This window comes from Phoenix dactylifera, unplaced genomic scaffold (genome assembly GCF_009389715.1).
Source record: "Phoenix dactylifera cultivar Barhee BC4 unplaced genomic scaffold, palm_55x_up_171113_PBpolish2nd_filt_p 000138F, whole genome shotgun sequence".
Classification (NCBI taxonomy): domain Eukaryota; kingdom Viridiplantae; phylum Streptophyta; class Magnoliopsida; order Arecales; family Arecaceae; genus Phoenix; species Phoenix dactylifera.
The window spans coordinates 799,813-820,760 of NW_024067694.1; the positions used below are offsets into that span (position 1 = coordinate 799,813).

General features: G+C 38.3%; 2 protein-coding genes across 9 annotated transcripts; one reads left to right on the forward strand and one right to left on the reverse strand.

The window, feature by feature from the left end:
* Nucleotides 1-388: 388 nt before the first annotated feature.
* On the forward strand, nt 389-20,161 carry LOC103696203 (EID1-like F-box protein 2). Of its 4 annotated transcripts, none has more exons than XR_602364.4 (4): nt 389-675; nt 2,993-3,768; nt 17,932-18,090; nt 19,462-19,870. XR_602364.4 is itself a non-coding variant. In XM_008777739.4 (3 exons), exon 2 carries the CDS (start codon nt 3,002-3,004, stop codon nt 3,746-3,748), a length of 747 nt encoding a protein of 248 aa, XP_008775961.1. In that variant the 5' UTR covers nt 392-675; nt 2,977-3,001; the 3' UTR covers nt 3,749-3,768; nt 19,462-20,161. The 4 variants fall into 4 exon arrangements, 2 of the variants coding, with proteins under 2 accessions (XP_008775961.1, XP_008775960.1); XR_602365.4 differs by having other exon boundaries at nt 18,021-18,090; XM_008777739.4 differs by lacking the exon at nt 17,932-18,090 and having other exon boundaries at nt 392-675; nt 2,977-3,768; nt 19,462-20,161.
* Nucleotides 8,630-19,487, reverse strand: LOC103696202 (uro-adherence factor A-like). Of its 5 annotated transcripts, XM_039116766.1 has the most exons (7): nt 19,389-19,477; nt 18,702-18,746; nt 17,891-18,160; nt 17,357-17,687; nt 17,173-17,254; nt 13,134-13,334; nt 8,630-10,214 (listed from the first exon to the last, which is right to left on the reverse strand). In XM_039116766.1, exons 3-6 carry the CDS (start codon nt 18,111-18,113, stop codon nt 13,143-13,145), a joined length of 828 nt encoding a protein of 275 aa, XP_038972694.1. In that variant the 5' UTR covers nt 18,114-18,160; nt 18,702-18,746; nt 19,389-19,477; the 3' UTR covers nt 8,630-10,214; nt 13,134-13,142. The 5 variants fall into 5 exon arrangements, 4 of the variants coding, with proteins under 4 accessions (XP_038972694.1, XP_038972692.1, XP_008775959.3 ...); XM_039116764.1 differs by lacking the exon at nt 8,630-10,214 and having other exon boundaries at nt 12,717-17,254; nt 17,357-17,537; nt 17,598-17,687; XM_008777737.4 differs by lacking the exon at nt 8,630-10,214 and having other exon boundaries at nt 12,717-13,334.
* Nucleotides 20,162-20,948: the final 787 nt, after the last annotated feature.

The following is a 20,948-nucleotide window of genomic DNA, read 5'->3' on the forward strand; positions in this document are numbered from 1 at the left end:
ATGCTTTTTCAACTCCAAATCTACTCAATTACTGCTGTCAAATCTTTTTCAAAGAGAATGCTATCTGGGCCCAGCGCCTGCCTTGAGGAGGATGTTGGTTTATCTGTTTCCATGAGGAGGATGTTGGTCGAGACTCCACATTTATCTGTTTCCACGTAAAAAGCAGCCTAATCCCCAGGTACAAGGAAAAAAAAAAGACGGACATTCATCAGATGGTCAGCGTCGTCTGATTACAGAAGCTAAAGGCCATGATTCGACCAACAAGCCGATATCCGTGTTCCGCGATTCGACCAACAAGCCGATATCCGTGTTCCGCCGTCACAACGTAACAATATAAGATCACCTCAGTCTAATTCTCTCCACTTGGAGGCGTCTGGAAATCTTGTCTCGCCAGGGAACAACAAATCAGAGACCATCGCAGCTGACGCCTGGCAAGCTGGATTCGCCCCATGTGGACTAAAATACCCCCAAACTTTAAGGAAATATCACATTCATTCTGTTGGGTATGGGGGTCATTTATCTAATTGTTTCACTATGAAAGTTTTCTGGGCTACCCCTCTGTGCTTTGCTGGGATTACACACAACGCGAGAGAGAGAGAGGGAGACAGAGAGAGAGAGATAGAGTTGTCTTCTTCGAAGAGGGGAAAGGAAAAGTAAAGCTATCTTCTAGCTGAGGTGAGGAATTGTATGAGTATTAGAAACAATTTTGTTATTATTTTTCTTGGTTTAAGTTCCTAAAAATGTCGTTTCCACCCTAAATTTTTGATTTTTAGTATTTTTTTTCATGTGGTTATCTAGTTTTATTCCATATGCTTTGGATTTGGGTGATGGAAATTGGTTTCAGGGATCGAAGAGGGAAAATTTTGATGTACATCACATCTTACACGCACTATGAATATTGTCGGAAATTGCTAAATGTGGAAAAGTCTTGAGGATGTTAGGAATGTCGGAATTTCGACTCTAGGTGCAAATCGAAAAGGCTTTTTTTTCTCAGATTCTTTCCTTTCTTGTTATTTGAGGTCGCAGATAGATCTTTGGAGAGGAAAAGCTTATAAATCTTTTATTGATGTGTTTATAGAGCTTATTCCTGGAACAGATTTAATATTACTGGACTTGGTATATAGCGTAGACTTTGTTCCTGTTCACGATGTTGCTCGGTTATTTGGGAAAAGAAAATATTATGATACAAATTACAAAAGAATCTGAACTGGGGGGGTTTAGGAAAGTATTGAATTGCTCTAAGTGGGAGACTTATGGCAGTTTAATTTGAGAAAAATATAGAAACTTCATATTTCAAAAGGAGGATAACATGGTTTGTAGGTTGATTATTTGGCACATAAGTGAATGATTGTGGTATTGTAAATGGGAGGAGAATGCAATCCAAGGTTTGGATGGAAAGGTTGTTGTTACATCCATCTGTTAAATGGAAGAACAATCTAATTTGGTTAGTTGGTGCTTCATTGGAGTTGCAAAACAAGTTACAGCGATCTACGATATCTCTTTAGTCCTTGGAAAATGATAGTAATAATTCTAACATATAAGCTTATAATCTTTGGAGTGTGGACAAACAGGTGTATATGATGGTTGTGGCGAGTGGGTCGAAGCTTGTCTTTTTGTGGAGTTCTATACATTCTTTCGAAGCTTTGCTATATTCAGGCAATCCTGCCAAGTTATGTTTCGCATGTTTCAAATCATAGTTTTAAAATTTAGAATGTTATTACCATGAACAGAAAATTTGTAGCAAGAATAATGGAAAAATGAACATGGTAGACTGAAGTACAAAATACAAATGTTTTGAAGCTTCTTTGCATAGTATGTTGCTTGGTCTTTTGCAGCTGAATTTTCATTTACATACCAGCACCTAGAGTCAATTAGCTCTTTTGTCAGCATATTAAAAGTACCTACTGCTAGTTTAGCTATCTTCCACCATTAAATGGTACACTAATGTCTAATTATGTCCAGTCTCCAGATGTTGTTTGTTTAATTTGACTATCCTGGGTTCCTTGCATTTTTCTCTACAGTCTAGGCAAATTGGATTAATTGCTACTTTAAATACTTTATTCAGTTTAGCATCTCTGTAAACAGCAATTGAACTACTGCAACAAATAATCTGCACCATAATGAAGAGTATTTAAGATTCCTTGTAATGAAATCTTCAAAAATATTTCTAGGGATTCGCGATTTATTGTCAATGATGATGTTAAAGTCATGTAATTTGATTTTTTTTTAAATCAAAAAAATAGAAGCTGATTTTTCAAGCAAAAGTTTATACTTTATATTCTGTCCATTTGGATGGAATTACCTCTGAGAGTAGCTTCTCTGCTCTCATTCAGGCATGCGAACTTTTTGGTGTCGACATTTTCCATTTTAACCTATTCCCACTAAACCTGCCTAAGTTAGTTCGTCATCCATAATAATCCACCTTCCAAGTGGATACTGTGGTTTTCCTTATATTAGGCATATAGAAAGAAAGTATGGAACAACTAAATTTCTGTTCATGGATTTGAACGATTTGAATTTTTTGCTTGTAGAACCTGACTGCAGCCAAACTCTTTCACTACCTGATTTTGTCTTGATTAAGATGGCATGTTGTAAAAGAATTAGTTGCTTTTTGGACCTAGTCAATAGATTTGACTTGCACAAATTGTTCTATATAAGTTCCAGTTAGACCCTAAAATCATAGTAAATTGCACTTAACAAAAATATTTTTGGTTTAACCAATCAGGGTTTTTAGTTGTAGCAATTACTTTTGGACTTAGCTAACCATGTTTTGGCACTTCTTATTTTCCTATCATTTCTTTGTTGAATGTCCTTTGTCCTCATAATGCATTAGCATTTTATATGACTGAAGTTATTTAGATTCATAAACATATAAGATTTTATTGATAACGACAACATTAATGGAATAAATCAATGGTTAATGATGATTTTTTGGTGAAATTTAAACATAATCAAGCAATGAAAACGTAATTACAGCTGCTTGTTTTAACAGTTTGTAACAATGCTGGTAGCGAAGCAGTATCGCTGTACACACTCAGCAACATGTGTATGCACAAAAGGCCATTTAAGTGAGGATGCCATATTCTTAGTATTCCAACACCTTAATTGGAACCCTAAGTTGATTGCGAAAATTTCCTGTGTCTGCATATGGTTTGATGAAATTGCAAAGCGAGTGTTGTGGAAAGAGTTCTGCCGAACCCGGGCCCCTAAGATGATGCTAGATTTGCAGTCTAGTGGCAGTCATAATGTTGATGGGAACTGGAAAGCGCTTGGGAAGCTTCTCATTTACTGTTCAGGGTGCAGCAAGGGTGGTCTGTCTGACAGCATTGATATCCCGGGTCATTTTGTCTACCGAACACGATTCTCCAGGACATCAGGGAAAAGTTTTCTTCTTCCACAGTGCAGGTCAGATGTGCTGTATGTATCAGACCCTTGCGAGCATCTTGATCAAGGAGAGGAGGGTGATGTTGGTTTTTTCCGTGGTGTCTTCAAATCATTTTCCATTTCAAGAGTTAGGAAGATGCTAATTGACAGGGATGCCAAGCTCCATGCCACTGAGGTTTGTCCATATTGTAAGGCAAAGTTGTGGAGCATGCTGCAGGCAAAGATGATACCCCAAAGTGCATGTCACAGGTTGGGTGCTTATGATGATGGCATAGAGTATTATGTGTGTCTTAATGGGCATATGCTTGGGATCTGCACTCTCTTACCCCTTTCTGATTCTGAGGAGGCATCTGAACTGGAGTGATTACTTGTGGCTACATTTAGGTAAATATCTCTTAATTATGTTGTCTTCTACCACTATGTATTTAGTATGCTGAAACATGAATATCATGAAATCCATTATCTTTAACTTACTAAATAAATGGTATCATGAGGAACTTCATTCAATTTAAAATACAAAATCAATGATATTCACTATGGAAACTGAACTGCCAATCACCAAATTAAATTGTTGTTTTCATCAAAATTTGTTGTCTTTGGATCAAAATGCCTATGCTGGTTATTTGAGAGGGGGGGGGGGATCCAAGGGCAAGTTTGGCTTTGTCAAGCTTCCAATGTACAGCATTTATGGTCTCTAGCTACGTCACTGCACCATGTTAATGTTTATATGTGGTAACTGTTACATTGTTACTGAAGTTATGTTTGTTTAATTGACTATTGGAATGAAGTCAATGTTTCGATGTTGTTGCATTCACCTGAAGGCTATTCTGTCCCTGTTGATGTAACTTTCTCATTAGAATGTATCTTTCTTGAGGCTTTAATATGATAAATCACTTTAAATCTTATGAACAAGTTTTAGACTAATTCCAGAGTTCCAATTACATGACAGATTATAACCTGCCATTCTTAATTTTGAAATTCTCAAGATAACCAAGCCCCATGTCATTTAAGTATTGTCAGTTGACTTTCAGGTTTTGATGATCTAGGACTCTCATATAGCCTTCTCTACATGTTCTAATACTACCAGGACCCATAATTTTCTTTTTTGAACAGGTAATCAAGCATTTAGAGTCTGAAATCTTAGGCATTGTATATTCATTAAGGATCTTATTGGACACTTTATAAGGAAAAATGATTAGAGTAAGTGCTATTGGCTTTGAACGTCACTTTCTCATGTACTGGCTACATGTAAGGTTATATGTGTCACGCCCCGAATCTGGGCTTTGAATGTGGCGCAGGGGCGGAAGGAGATGCAGAGGGCTTTCTTTGCTATCAGCAGACTTGGGGTCGACCCGTATTAAGCTAGGGTTGACTCGAGGTAGTCGGGGTCGACTCGTGACAGGCTGGGGTCGACTCGAGGTAGTCGGAGTCGATTCGTGACAGGCTGGTGGTCGACTCTCTCAGAGAATCCAAAGAACGAGTTCTTCTGTTTTCCAATTGGGGTCGACTCAAGGATCCTTGGGGTCGACTCGATGAAGTTGGAGTCGACTCGAGACGACGTGGGGTCGACTCTTGGTCAGGAGGAGTCGACTCTTTCAGAAAATCCTGAACTTCACGGACGGGCTGATCTCGTGGAACTTGATCCGAACATGAATTCTTAGGGAAAAGTGATGGGATTGGATTATGGGAGATGTGGGAGAAAGGCTAGATGATGATGGAATGATTCTAGAAGATTTAAACAAAGAAAAAACTTGATTCAAAGAAAGATGAGGAAGAGATGGTTGTGGGAGTCTCACCCAAACCAAATCAACTGGGCAGGAGGAGAAGAGGAGTCTCACCCCTTTCCTTCAGCCTGTTGGCATCACACCAACGAAGAAGAGTCTCTCTTCACGAAACAAAGAGTCTCTTTTGAATGAACTCAAATATTTATGCATTTTATTCTTCAAACCTTCCTTTATATAGAGAGGGAGGCTGGAAAAAGATAAGGACTAGAATTCCGAATTTAGTTGGACTCTTAACTAGATAAGGACTGTTTTTAAACCTTCAATCTCCTAATTGATCTCCTAAACAACTTACCAAATGAGGCTTATCCGCATGTGGAAGCCTTTATTGGCGTGAGAAGGAAAAGGACTTCAGCCGCAAGCAATTGGAATCCTCCTTGCGCATGAAATCAAAAACCACTCCTGTGGGACTCGATCCAATTGACATGTGGTTACTCCTAATTAACCAATGACCCACTCGACGTCTTAGACTCAATCTAATTAGGCGTCAAAGACACTAAGCTATAGTGAATTAAATTCACTTATTACAAGGACTCAAACGACTTTGGACTCAATTTTTCTCAAACACCATGACCCAATATTCATGGACTATGGCGTGAGGAGGATGCTCCTGCATCAATTCTCTCTGGCTGGGAAAAGACTCGACTCCGTTGAGTTTCGCGACTGGTATAGCTCGAAGAGATCCGAGTTCAGCCGCTAGACTTCCTCTGTCTTCAACTACGAACAATCTGAAATTGGTCGGCCTTTTCATTTGACTAAAAATTTCTGATATCCACCTCGACGAGTAGACACGATTTGATCATCCAAAATCTCTTTAATGGTGTCTTTTGGAGCTGTTCGTCGTAGTAGGGATGGCGGCACTGGAGGGGGGTCTTCTACTTCAACATGATGTCCTTCATATGGTTGTAGGTCTCCAATGTTGAAAATGGGGCTGACCTACAAGTCATCTGGTAACTCAAGCATGTAGCATTAGGTCCTAGCCGTTTTAATACCTTGAAGGGACCAGCTCGACGAGGTTGAAGTTTCTGAAAATTCCTGTGGGGAAAACGTTTAGCACCCAACCGAATAAGTACAAGGTCTCCTTCTTGGAACTCAAGAGGACGTCGTTTCAGATCTGCTTGCTGTTTGTACATATCAGTGCTGGTGGCTAATCGGCGTCGTACTTCAGCATGGATGTCCTGTATGTGCCTTGCAAAATCTTCACCACCTTCACTGATTCTTGTGTTGATAGGTAGGTGAAGTAGATCAATAGGTTGCCTAGGCTTTAGCCCAAGCACGATCTCGAAGGGTGACATCCCCGTAGTTCGGTTGACGCTGCTGTTGTAGGCAAACTTAGCATGTGGCAAGATTAAATCCCAAGATTTAATATGATCTCGGACTAAGCATCGAAGAAGGTTTCCAAGGCTGCGATTGACCACCTCAGTCTGCCCATCGGTTTGGGGATGATAGGTGCTAAAAAAAGAAAGACGGATGCCAAGCTTCGCCCACAGTGTCTTCCAAAAATAGCTAACGAACTTGACATCACGATCAGATACAATAGTCTTCGGGAGCCCATGTAAACGAACCACTTCTTTTAAGAACAAATCAACAACTCGAGATGCATCATAAGTCTTTGTACATGGCACAAAGTGCGACATCTTCAAAAACCTGTCAACAATGACAAAGATAGAATCATGTCCTCGTACCGTCTTGGGTAACCCTAGCACGAAGTCCATGCTAAGGTCCTCCCATGGTGAGCTCGGTAATGGTAGTGGAGAGTAGAGGCCGGCGTTAGTCTTAGATCCTTTCGCAAGCGGACAAGTGCGACACTGCTTGATGATTCGACTAACGTCCCTCCGTAATGTCGGCCAATAAAATCGGTCCTCCACCATGCTGATAGTCTTATCACGGCCAAAATGTCCTGCAAGACCTCCACCATGAACCTCTCTAATGATGTGATCTCGAAGTGAAGACTCTGGGACACATAGGCGAGTGCTCCGAAAGAAGAAACCATCGTGCACAAAAAATTCTGGGTGCTGCCGTCTGTCTCCTGCTGAGACTCCTGCAAAAATAGACTGAAATTGTGCATATGTAGAATATAAGGTTTTCAGATCTTCAAACCCTATTACCTCAGCTTCCAATAGAGTTAGGATATGTGACTTTCGGCTGAGAGCATCAGCAACACGGTTCTCTGCACCCGGTCTATGTTTCAGCACGAATGTAAACTGCTACAGCACCTCCACCCATCTGGCATGCCGTGCACTTAACTTCTTTTGGGAGTTGATGTACTTCAGTGAATCAGGGTCGGTGTACATGACGAAGTCCCGATGTAGGAGATAGTGTTTCCAATGTTTAAGAGTTTGAACCACAGCGTAGAACTCGACGTCATATGTGGAGTATCGGCGCTTTGCATCATTGAGCTTCTCGCTGTAGAAGGTGATGGGATGGCCTTGACTTAGAACTCCACCAATTCCGATGTGGGATGCGTCACAAGAAACCTCAAATACCTGCTCAAAATTTGGAAGTCGAAGAATTGGAGCTTGAGCTAGAAGTACCTTGATTTCTTCAAAGGCTTTGGTGGCTGCCGGACTCTATTGAAAGAATTCAGCTCGCATACAGTTTGTGATTGGGGCCATTATGCTGCTGAAGTTCCTTATGAACTTTCGGTAGAAGGATGCCAGACCATGGAAGCTCCTTACTTCATGAATGTTGCATGGTATAGACCACTCTCGAATGGCTTTAACCTTTTCTGGATCGGCAGAAACTTCATTGGCTGAAACTATAAACCCGAGGAAAGGAACTTGTGGCTCGGCAAAGAAGCACTTCTTCAAGTTGACATATAGCTTTTCTGATCTGAGAGTGCGAAGCACTTGGCGAAGATGTTGTTGATGCTCCACACGGCTACGACTGAAAATCAATATGTCATCAAAATAAATAACTACGAAGCGGCCAATGTATGGTTTCAGCACTTGATTCATGACTCGCATGAAGGTACTTGGCGCATTAGAAAGACCAAAGGGCATAACCATCCACTCAAAAAGTCCCTCCTTGGTCTTGAATGTCGTCTTCCATTCATCCCCATGTCTGATTCTGATCTGGTGGTAGCCACTTCGAAGATCCAACTTTGAGAAGATGATGGCTCTATGCAGTAAATCCAGCATATCGTCAAGTCGAGGAATTGGAAAATGGTACTGCACTGTAATCTTGTTGATTGCTCGGCTGTCCACACACAACCTCCATGAACCATCCTTCTTGGGAGTAAGTAGAGCTGGGACGGCACATGGGCTGAGGCTCTCTTGGATGAATCCCTTATCCAATAGCTCTTGCAGTTGGCTCCTATGCTCCGATGAATTAAAAGATAAGGACTACAATTTGATATTGATTTCTTTTTTTTTTAAGGATATTAATCCTATGCTCCGATGAATTAAACAATTTCAAATTAACTTATAAGCACATTCAACCATCCCAAATCTTTTTTTTTTTTGTTAAACTTATTTAAGTCTCTCATGAAATCACATTAGCATTTCATCAATGGTGATACAAAATCCAAGATCAACTCATAGCCCGGACTTATATATATATATATATATATATTTGCCAAAACTAAATTGTTCCAATTCCTCTAATTCTGAATCACATCCAAAATTTACAACATAATTATATATAATTATATATATATATATATAACATCAACTAATATTCATTTAATTGATTTATCGCGGGATCATAAAGTACTGCACTTTATCCATAATAGAACATTTGAGCCTAAGATATTCTTCAAGATTGATAATTATTTTCAAACTTTACTAAATGACTTCCAATCAAAATACTAATTTTGCATTGTAATTTGAAAAGATCTAAATTTTCATATTCCAAGTAAACAAAGGAGAAACTTTTAAATCTCATTCTCAAATATATTTTCTTTCTATATAATAGTTTCATACATAATTGTCACACAGATTTCATCCCCGAAGAATATAAAATCTTTTATTGTCCAAGCCTTAAACAACTTACGAATGAACCCTATCTTGCCATCAAAATAATTAACTTCAAACTAGAAGTATTATCCGTAGTACAACGATATCAAGTTGAACTTCCAAAATCACTTATATACTAATACACCAATAATCACAATGTACTTTAATATTCTATGGCTAGTACTCTACTTAACATTAGCCAAAAAACATAATCTAAAATACAAGTTACTCCATTGAGAAATCACCAAAAATAGTTTATTTACATTTTGGCACAGTTTGCTAGCATTCTGATTTTCGCATTTCAAATCTCAGATAAGATAGCACAATTTATCAATAACAAGGACATTTGTCTCCTTGCTTAATTTCTATCCATCTCGCCAACTTTCCGATGAATCTTAATGATCCTACCACTTAAGACAATACCTTTATTTTTATCATAATCCATTAGAGATCTTAAACTTGAGCTCTCATACACTTCTATCCCAGTCCTTATTGGTTTTACACCTATGTTCTGATTCCAATTTTTGTCACAATCCTCAATGATCTTAAATCTCCAACTTTGAAGCCACTTATGCCACAGTCCTTAGTAGTCTTAAACCTTAAGCTCTGATATTATTTCTATCATGCTCTGATATTATTTCTATCACAATCGTAAGTGATCTTAAACCTAGTTTTTGATAGTTTAATTGTCATAATCCCCAATTATCTTAAACTTCAAACTCTGATAGTTTTTCTCGTCACAATCCCAAGTAATCTTAACCTAAGCTCTAATACCACTAAATGTCACGTCCTAAATCTGGGCTTTGAATGTCGAGCCCTAGGTCCGGCCCGTGACACGGCCGTGCTACTGTAGGATGTTGCCCACATTAATACGAAGCCCATGCTAACAATAATTCTTACATACGACAAGATAAAATTTCAACAATTTCATTTGCAATTCAATAGGAAGCAGGTACAGAGCATCTGAATCATATACTTGAGTTTGCAATATTACAATCCAAACTTATTAATATGGCTACATCTATGAAGTCTTGTATCTATTCTTCAAACCCCATTTTCTTTGTTCTTCCCCGCTTCTAGTAATCTTATTTATCTATAGGAAAAAAATAGATAAAAAGATATGAGCTACACAACTCAGTAAGTAACCAAGTACTATCTTATTGGATCAAGCATAATTATGCTTGTAGTCAAAATAAAGCATTTAATAGATGATATACATAAATCAGGTCGTAAAGCAATGTATGTTCCATCCATGAAAGTTCATAATCATGATAATGCAAGTCATATAAAAATGTTGCCATCTATCCACACTTTATGAAACATACTCTCAGACGGATGTGCTGCTATGGTCACTATAATCCCGTGACAGGGCCTGTTTATCTTAGTCGACTAATTCTGTTATTCGTTACCAACTTTAACCCGTTGGCAGAGGGCCTGTTATTGTTTGGATGCTAGCTCCAGGGTGTCGACTGGCCTCTATTTATAGAGGCGGTCATATCTATCTGAGAGTTTATAAATTATATTATTTTTCTTTCATAAATCATAATCATCACAAATAGGTTGAAAAATGATAAATGACATCGTTATGCATAAAATTCATGATTATGCCACAAATGTCATTTCCATGCAATTTATCATAACCATAATTCATACTCAATCATATATTCACGAAGGAATGCAATTTGATCAAATTCATGAATCACATGCAATCATATGCTTGATCATAATTTTGAGAAAATACATCATATCAAATACAATTTCATAATTTCATACTTACAATTAAACAGTAATTTGAAATCAATAAGATTGTGCTAGGGTTACTTACATCAATTTGCTCACCAAATCCTAGGCTTAGATGCCAATCTCCAATACCTAGCAATTATCATCAGATTATATGTCACCTGCACATTCAATTTCTATTTATTTAGATTCTTTTCTTAATTAACCCATTTACATCCCATCTGTAGGACTCAATTTCATTTTCGGATTCCTAGTCTGATTCAATTTCAACTTCTGGTTTATGTCCAGTTAAATTCCTGATTCAGGTCTAATCAATTTTTTGGTTCAGGTCTAACCCACATTTTCGGTTTAGGTCTAGTCAGTTTTTTGGTTTAGGTCTGGGCTTATTTGCCTTCTATTTCAGGTCTGACCCAGTTGCCCGGTTCAGATCTGACCCAATTGTTTTCTCTGGGCCCATTTGCATTCAGGCTCGAAGTTTAGTTAAAATCTGGATCAGACCCTTGGCCTAATTCAGTTATTGGCCCAGTTTAGTTTTGAGTTCATTACTGCTTGGCTCGGACCGAGCCCAAATCTGATTACAGGCCTATTTTAATAATTCAGCCTGTGGCCCATTAAGGTCCTTTCTTCGGTTTTCTAGTTTTAGATTGAGTTATTGGGCCTTGAAACCAATAACCCAATTTTACATTTAGGTGTAACTATGGTCCATATAATTTCTTCCTTAAAATAGCCCGGCCCACTATTTTTTTTTCTTTTCTTTCTTTTCTTTTCTTTTCTTTTTTTTTCTTTCTTTTCTTTTCTTTTTTATTTTCTTTCTCTTCTTTTTCTTTCCTTTTCTTTTCTTCTCTTCTTCCTGTTTCTTCCCAAAGCTTCTCCATTGCTTTCTTCTTTCTTTTTCTTCTCCTCCTCCTCTCTTCTCCCGACGCCTTCTCCTTTCCCCTTTCTTCTCCTTTCTTCTCCCACGAAGAGAGGAGGGTGAGCTCGGGAGGAGTTAAACCATGGCCGGCGGCGTCCATGGTGGCTGGCCCTCTCCTTCTTCCCGCAAAGGAGACACGCACACGGGAGAAGAAGAAAAGCCCGCGGCACCTTCTCCTTCTTCCCTTTTTCTTCTTCTTTTCCACTGTTCCTTCTTTGTTTTCTTACTGAAGAGAGAAGAGGAACAAGGAACGGTTGCGCTCTCCGGCCCTCAAGATGGCCGCCACCGAGGGCTGGCAGCGCCTATGGCCGAAGGCATGCCGACGGCCACAGGTGCCTCCCCTTCCTTTTTCCTCTCCCTCGGTTCCTCCCCTTCCCTTTTTTTTTAAATATCAATTGGTATATCAAAGAGGCGAAGGCTAGAGTTTAGCTGCTTCGAGGATGGTTTGCAGCCTCCTCCTCTGGCGGCACCCGCCTGGCTTTGGAGATAAGCCGCATCGACCCTCTCTGGCGGCATCGACGTGGGTGCAGAAAACCCTAATTCTGAGGGAGGATTTTCGGGGCTTTTATAGCTCCCTCGGAGAGTTAGAGGCCGCAACGGCCAATGGGCCTGGCCCACTGGCCCAACTGTATGCGGCCGGTCAATGAACCGGGCCTTCACAATCTGGGAGTTCATCTTGGGTCTCCAAGCATAGAGAAAACTATTCTTTGGTCTCTAAATGTATTTGCTACCTCAAATCAGGTTGCGATAGGTGCTGCTACCAGCTCATTTTACCGCAACTGATTTTTTTCTGCTTTCTTGTGCATGCTTACATTGTATATTCTACATATGAAGTTTCATATCATTCAACATCTATAATGCACAAGAGTTGGAACGCCATTGTATTCTCATTTTTATGAGAAATTGTCTGTTCAATTGGATGCATTTGCCGAAGTTTTTTTGCCTCCCTCCTACTATGTATACTATAAGACACATTTTTCTATTTTTAGGATATGAGGAGACCTCCCCTTTCCTCTAGTACTGACCTAACATCAGTCATCCGTTGGTCTACCTCAGGAACTCCCCACTCTCGCCCCTATTCTCTACCTGACAGCAGCAGTCTTCGGTTGTTCCTATTGCTTGATGGTTCTGTTATTCTGTTGCGTGTTTTGAACCACTCAACCCTTTTTCCCTTCTTGGTCATGCTCAGAAATATTTAAAGGTGCACTTCTGATAAAAGTCATCCATAAATATAAATATATCTCTTGTAATATACAGCATTTATCCCTAGTTTTATATGATTGATGATTTGCAAGAAAAATTGCCCGCGACTGGCTAAGATGAAGTAGCATCATCGAGGACACTGGGGTCTACCATCACCTTAGTGACTCAGAAGCAGACACATGCATGAGGAATGTCCCCTGTTGATCTCATCTGTTTTGCCATCTCCCTTATCTTAAGTTCATCATTCCTTTCTCTCTTGTCTACAAGCAGTCTATCTTCTGCAGAAATTTTATCAATTCTTGATATCTCATTTTGATATTCTTCCAAGGCTTTTGCTCGTCTCGGCTCTGGTCCTCTCTGCAATCTCAACAAACAAATGATCACTGAACTGAAAAAAAATCTTCTAAGTTATCATAAACCTGCTATTTTCAATATTTTGGAATCAAAAAATAAAGCTGTATGCAGTTAGGTTCATCTTTGTACACAGAGGACTGAACTCTTCCGATTATTAGGGGAGCTTGTCTGAAGTAATTTATGCATCCCTGTAATCCTTTTGAGGTTGTAGAGAAAAAAGGTAATGATTGATCAGGAGAACTTTGAAAGCATTCAGAAAAGGTTGTACTGGAGGCTGTTTGGAGCTTATTCAAGGTAATGATAAATTCTTTTGGGAGAAGAATCTGTTTGTTTCTTTTCAAATACTGGACCCAGTCACAACATACAATGTGATTCATAATATCATTGGAAGAAACTTCTAGCATATTCTGTTGAAAAATTGTTCAATGTATGTTGGCAGATGGCTGACAGTTATTGAAATTTGAGCTTAATGTTGCTTCTGATTAAGAGGAGTTGATGGTTACAGAGTCATATTTGAGCATTTACATTTTTGTCAGCAAGTAGAAGGCTTGTCTCTCATGAAGAAAAGCTTTACAAAAAAATCCATTATACGAGTAAAGAATCATTTAAAGCACTTATTATGAATAGAAATGCTATTATTGTGATGTTTTTGTTCAGAACGTGGAAAAATATCTGGTTTTGAGAATTTACTTGCTTACAATTCAACGACATTTGATAAAGAAAATGTCAACATGATAAGGGGCATGTTGAATTACTGAAGTATATAATAGGACTGAAAAAAGGTGAGAAATAAGCACACAGATTAGCTAGGCCGAGGGAGAGACAAATTAGAGAAATATAAGGCTGGATGCATTAAGAATGAAGAAAGTATGATTTGGGTAAAAGTGGTGGGGTCAAAGATAGATAGAATATTTATTTCCAAGAGTTGTTGAAGTATGAATGGCCTTGAAAAGGATGTAAATGATGAGGCAATAAAGTTAAATGTTTATGAGAAGCATTAGGTTAATTTGGTTGTAAGATCTTGATTATAGGGAAATTTCTAGGTCAAAGGAGAAGTATTGTAGCAATATTATTCATGTGTGAGAACATCTTGTACATTATTGATCAGTGGTTGTGGATAAAAACTAAATTGCCATCCTATAGAGTTATTGTACTGAGTGATGGAACAACACTCAAGGGATTGCATGAAGTTTTGACAACTAGTTTGTGTTTATGCTTGGAAGTAATCAGACCTGGACCGGAGTTGGCTCACTGGTTCAACCATTGGGTCAACAGGCTATACCATTAGAATATTAAAAAATAAATTTGTCGAAGAATAGAGAGTATGTTATAAAAATATAAAACTCTGCACTATATGTAATGCAAACATGTGTCTAACCTTGATCCTATAAGTACACTTTCCTCTTAATAAGTATCCCCATTCACTGTTGAATTAATTACTAGGAAAGAGAAGGAAGAGCAGTGCACAAACTAAAAGACTATTATCTCTAAATAATCTTGATTGATGGATCACACCCATCTGTCAAATGTTCTCTCTTCTTGAATAAAGCACACACCTAGATAGAGAGTCTGAGGCAGTGAGGATCGAGGGAAGACAATAAGTGGGAAGGGGGTGAGAGTCTCTCCCTGATGAGGGGATGAATTGGATTTTGCTGTTTACATATGGAACATTAGAGTGAAACATCCGAACCATGACCTCATCAATGACCTCACCCGGAGTGGCAATGCCTCCTTGCATTGTTTTTGCCACACCATTTGCCTCCTGTACTCCACATTATTGGTCTTGGGACATTCCCTTAACCTCCTTGGCTCTGGTGAGCATGTCTTTGCCAAGATCCACATTTTCTCAGCTAGTCAGCTCACCCATGTCTATGACCTTAAGGCATTCCCAGTAGCCACAGTGGTTCCTGACCATCATTTGTATTGGAGGTGATGACCGCCATCTTCTGCTCTTAAGATTGAGGCTCTTTGCGGAGATGATGATCAAGAGTTTCCTTTTTCTCTTCAATATCTAAATCCATCAAATGATGAAAATGCACTGAAGGATTTGAAAGAAATCAAAAAACAAGGCATATTGGTCCATGTGTATCAGTTTGTTATAACTGCTTTGCTGAAATTGTAAGAGTCGCCATTTCAACGAAATTCACACTCTTAGGGGTTCCAATCCAACTGAATAGGGCACCGTTTCACCAGTTTACTGGTTGAACCAGATGGTCCATTCTAGATCTGTTATTGGTGCTTGCAAGGTTAATAAAAAGTCTATTTTTTCTTTGATAACTGACTGAAATATTTAGATAGAATAGAAGAAATCTTCATGATGTTTTATCAATTTGGACACAGGAAATAATAAGGTATCATGAGTGCTGATAACAAAAAGTTGGCATTTATGGTCAATTTGATTATAGGAAATTTATGAGAAAGGAAAAGGACAAAAAGTTCTTTCTTTCCTCGGGAAGCAAAATTTGTTCCAGTTATTTGGTTTGTTCTAAGTTTCTAGAGAAGTTGAACTCTGCAGTTTTTGGCCCCTTTTGGTGGAAAATGAAACTGCAGGTTCTCTGAATTGATAAATAATTTCCATATTGTCATGTTTTCTTGTGAACCAAACAACTAAAAGAACTGGTTTTCCAATTTCTTTTCATGTCTTCGGCCTTTTACTGAGAGAAAGATGAAATGCAAGCTTTCATCTCTTTCCATTTCCATATTTTCATGTTTTGCTTGTGAACTGACTGAGTAGAGGAACTATTTTTTGGGTTCTTGTTCCATGTTTCAAACAAAACCTAAGGAAGAAAGATGTGCCTAAAGGTTGGATGAATATTTTGAAGGATATGTATATTGGATGAAATGCAAGCTTTCATCTCTTTCCATTTCCATATTGTCATGTTTTGCTTGTGAACTGACTGACTAGAGGAACTTTTTTTTGGGTTCTTGTTCCATGTTTCAAACAAAACCTAAGGAAGAAAGATGTGCCTAAAGGTTGGATGAATATTTTGAAGGATATGTATATTGGAGTAGTGATCGCTGGTTGTCATGGTAAGATGACTGAACTTCAAATGAATTGGATTTGAAAGAGGAGCTAGCACTAGCAAGATTACTCTTTACACTTGTCACAGATGAACTTACTAATGATATTCAAAAGGAGGCAACTTGGTGTGCATTTTTTGCAAATGATATAATACTAATTTACAGGAGGAGGATAAGGTTGAGTACTGAAGTAAAATTACAAGGAACTTTGCAGGATAACAGTCTAAAACTAGTAGAACCAAAACATAATATATACGATGCAATTGTAAATGATGGATCAATATCAAAATTTGAAAATTGTTGTTATCTGGATTTAGAATAAATAGTTAATTATATCTTAAAAATTAGAGTTGGATGGATTAAGTATATGGTGCTTTTGGGATGCTATGTGATTGATGCATTCCTATTAGGCTTAAGAAGTGGTTTTATGAGGCAAAAATAATACAAATAATGCCATACAGTCGGAAGAATGATTATCAAGGAGGTACCAAACTCACAGGACAAGCATAGCTTAAAGCAAAGTGTTGAAGACCACATTAAGATGGTACTGCCACAAGCAATAGAGATTTTAGAAGGCCTTGATAAAGGTAAGGGCCAAGTTTGTCTCAAAAGGCCAAGAAAGATAATGGAGGACCTTTGATACAGGAACGAAAGTTGTAAGAAATTGCGATGCAACCCTTGATAGGAAGAATGACCAAACAATTGATTCATAAAGCTTACTTGAATATGTGGTCCGAGGCTTGATGGTTATGGTTATCGATTTGGCTAAAACGACAAAACAAAACAAACAAAACAAACAGAAGAAGAAGAAGAGGTAGACCTGTTTTTGTTCCAGCCGTTGCTTTGCTTTTATCTTCTTCTCAGTCTCCCGATCCAAAATTTTGGATTTCATCTTCTCATACCTGAAAGTAGTTGTAGTAGTCACAAGTCCGGACACTTAGGTATGATGCCGTAGCACTATCAAGATAACTATAAATCTACAGAACCGGCCGAACTGTTATTACCGTGTTTTTATCTTATCTCTCTTTGCCTTCTCCCAAGCATCTGCCTCTGTTTCCAATTTGTTGGACCTAGCTGAGTTCCCCTCCTTTTTCTCAATACTAGATGATGAAATTGTAGGTTTTATGGCGGATTGAGCTTTTGGCCCTAGTCTCGCTTCATTTCCACTTCCAAATTTCTTGCTACCTGTGTCATTTATATACTTATCAGTGAAGGTTGTGGCATTTTTAATGGTTAGGATGGTACCTGTTGACTTTTCTGTACTCTTGCGCTTAATGGTTGAATCATTCTGCATCCTTTGGTCTGAAATTGATGATTTCCTTGTAATTTTGTCACCTGAAGCATGGAGGGAACTAATGCATGAAATGGGGAAATAGTGGTTTTAATATCAGATTGTTTTTTACCGTTGATAGCAGATGGGTAAATGTAGGTTTCTTGTACATTTGTAATATTGCTGCTTAAATTTTAGACCATAAATAATATCCAACTTAGCCTATTTCCAAGTTGCTAAACATTTCTAAAAAATCTTCAAGATTTACCTGTTGATTTGCTGTCATCATTTGCTTCCTTACTGAACCAGGAATATATTCGTGTGCTTGTCTTGCCTTCTCTTTTGCTTTTGGATAAATCAGAAATTTCCATTTCTTCGAGTGGACTTTTCTTGTTCAGGGAACTTTCTTCATCCATTGAGGCAATGGAATATGCAGCTGCTGCAACCGCCATCTCAAATTCTCCATCGGTGGAAAACTCTACCCGATTCATTATCAAGTTTAACTAGCTTTAGGATCTGTTATATGCGTTTCTTCTCTCTGCAGAAAATAATATGTTGCTCTTTTATTGTTTTCATTATTTGTGCAGTCCAAGACTGCAGTTTACTTTGAAAACTATAACAAGCTGCACATAATTTGATCATGTTGGAAAAGAGCATGAGAGATTTTTCTTTCATGTAAGCAGCATATCTAAAATGCCTAACTCTATGTTTCAAGCAAGGGAGTAAGGAGAAAGCTTTTCTAACATAATGGTTTAGATAATCAAAAAATTCATTGAAACAGCAAATAAATTTATTAGGATCAATGAAGGCTTGATACAGCCTAACAAATTTTGGGTGAGAGTAAGGAGTGCTGAATGATTACAGAGGTGCAGATTCTAATTATGATTATTACATTACATGTAGATGTTGACAGCTGCCCATTTAAACAAAAAGTAAAGATTCATTAAGATGACATGGAGGCAGAAGATCTAGGTTTTTATGTCTTGTTATATGCAAAATGATTGTAAAATGAACCCGAAAACATTCTTGAACTAATCCCCTATTTAATGGAGATAACAAAAAATAACTCAGACAAGTACCTATCTTAAAGGACACTGCTTATTGTGGTGGTATTCTTCCCTCTCCTACAAAAGAGACCAGAGCATTAGAAGGTTAAATAGAAAATGATAAATAATTATCGATGATGTCAGGGTATATTAAGTGAGTAGCTAATATATATCATCAGATGAAATTTTGGTTCCAACTTTTTAAAATATACAGATAACAGAAGATTGTATGATGAGCAGGCACCATAGCGTCACACTTTGAATTGTATACAGTTTTTTCTTCTCATCTGGGAATTAGCACTGAATAAACTAGATCATCAGTTATTTTTTCTTATTGTCTTGAAATTTAAAGTCACTTGATGGTTGTTCTCATAGTTGTTCGCTACAGCAAGTGCATGAAGTACTCTTTGAAGTGATGACATATTTTTGCCCCGTAAAAGAATCATCCCTGATAAATATGATCTATTCATTTCCTATGTGTTTCTAGCCAATGGAGTTATCTTTGATCATCAGCCACTTCTCATGTAAGCATTTTATTAGATGTTTTAACTGTCCAAGATTTATACATGAAAAAGAAAAGTTAAATAATTTTGAAGAATGCACGCATATATGATAATGATCGAAAGTTGATATTTCCACTACCATAAAAGACATAAGCTATTTTCTTTTTTGAAAAAAAAAAGTGTAGTTTAGTTCCTGATGCATCCATATAAGAAGTACCTCAAGTTCTCTCACCAATTTTCTATTCCCATGATGCGCCTCGGTTGATCTTTGGAGTTCTCTGGTGTTTCAGAGAGATGGAGTCAAGCAGGAAGAGATACGCCACTCCGGTGATCAAGCTCGGAGACCTGATCTTGCTTGTGGTGGTTTATTTGGTGGCAGCTTGTGAAGACTTATAAAGAGGTGAGGGGCAAGCAGTGTGGGATGTGCTTTCCCACGCTAGTCCTGTTTGCACATGTGTGAGGAAAGGATCTCCCTTTTTTCACTTTTGTGCCCCAGGTCTTGGTTTGTTTCTTTATGCTATTTCCTTTTGGGCTAATAGGCTAGAAGATTGTATTTGGGGGAAACGAATGTGCTGTTTCTTTTCTTTAGGCCTTCTCATGCCAGTGTAAGAAGGTCATACTAGGAGGTTTGCCTGCTTAAATTTGCCCCTCACTTTGCAGCTCTTAGTGCTGTGAATATATTCTCCTTGGTGAGCAAAAGCTTCCTCTGGGATTTGCCAAAGAGAGAGATTCTGATCAGTGTGGTCTGACTTTCCGTCGTCGCCGCCGCTGTTAAATCTGGTTAGAATATTCCTCGGAAAAACTTCCAGAGATCAAATCCTTCAGTGGAGAAAATTTGAATGCTCGGATGGACAGATGGCAGCCCTTCATAGCCATTCAGATGATAAAATAGGAAAATGGCATGATAGGTTGGAATCATCTTTATAGAAGTCCAGTTAATTGGTTGCCCTTTCTTTTGTTCTTCACCAATATGGCAGCTGTTCTAGAGCTCTCATATTCTTATCCTGCACTGAGAAGGTGAAAGAAGCATGATGCTTGATTTTCTTATAATTTGGTTGGATGCAACTGCATCACCAGCCGGTCGCATGTTTCGGCGATCAGCTGCGTTTAAAACTGGCCTCAAGCCTCAACTGTGCTTTTAACTGGATCATCCTCTACTCTAGTTACACGAGGAAGGGGGGAGGCTTTTCAAATGTGTAACCTAAACTATGGCCAAATAAACCATTTCAGCAGCTGAGGGAGACAATGGGTAGGGATGTAATCGAGCTTGGGTTTATCGAGCGTGGGTTTGAAATTAATTACGAGCTTCAACTCTTGAATCAAGCTTAGTTTGTTTACCATTATTTCAAGCTTAGGTCGAGTTTCTTTCCGAAATGAGTCAAAGACTAGTTGATCGGCTTGATAAATCTAATTGAGATAGATTAATTCAAGTTTGAATTGACCACCGGCCAAGATTGAATCATAGCTAGATTCAAGCTTGTTTCAATCTCGCTTGTTTAACTCCCAATTTAACATTTAATTGATTGCCAAAATAAATAAAACACCCTGATTGAAATCCAGATCCAACGATACATTATCTAAAAGATATATAATATATAAATATAAATCTAAATAGAAATATAAATTTATTCAAATATTATTGAGCCGAGCTCTATTGTACCAATAGATTTGTAGCTCAACTTGAAATCAATTTCAAGCTTGCTTTGCTAGTTCAAGCTTGATTTGTTTAGCTTCAAATCAGGCACCGATTCGAGCTCTACCTGCTTGGTTTGTTTGA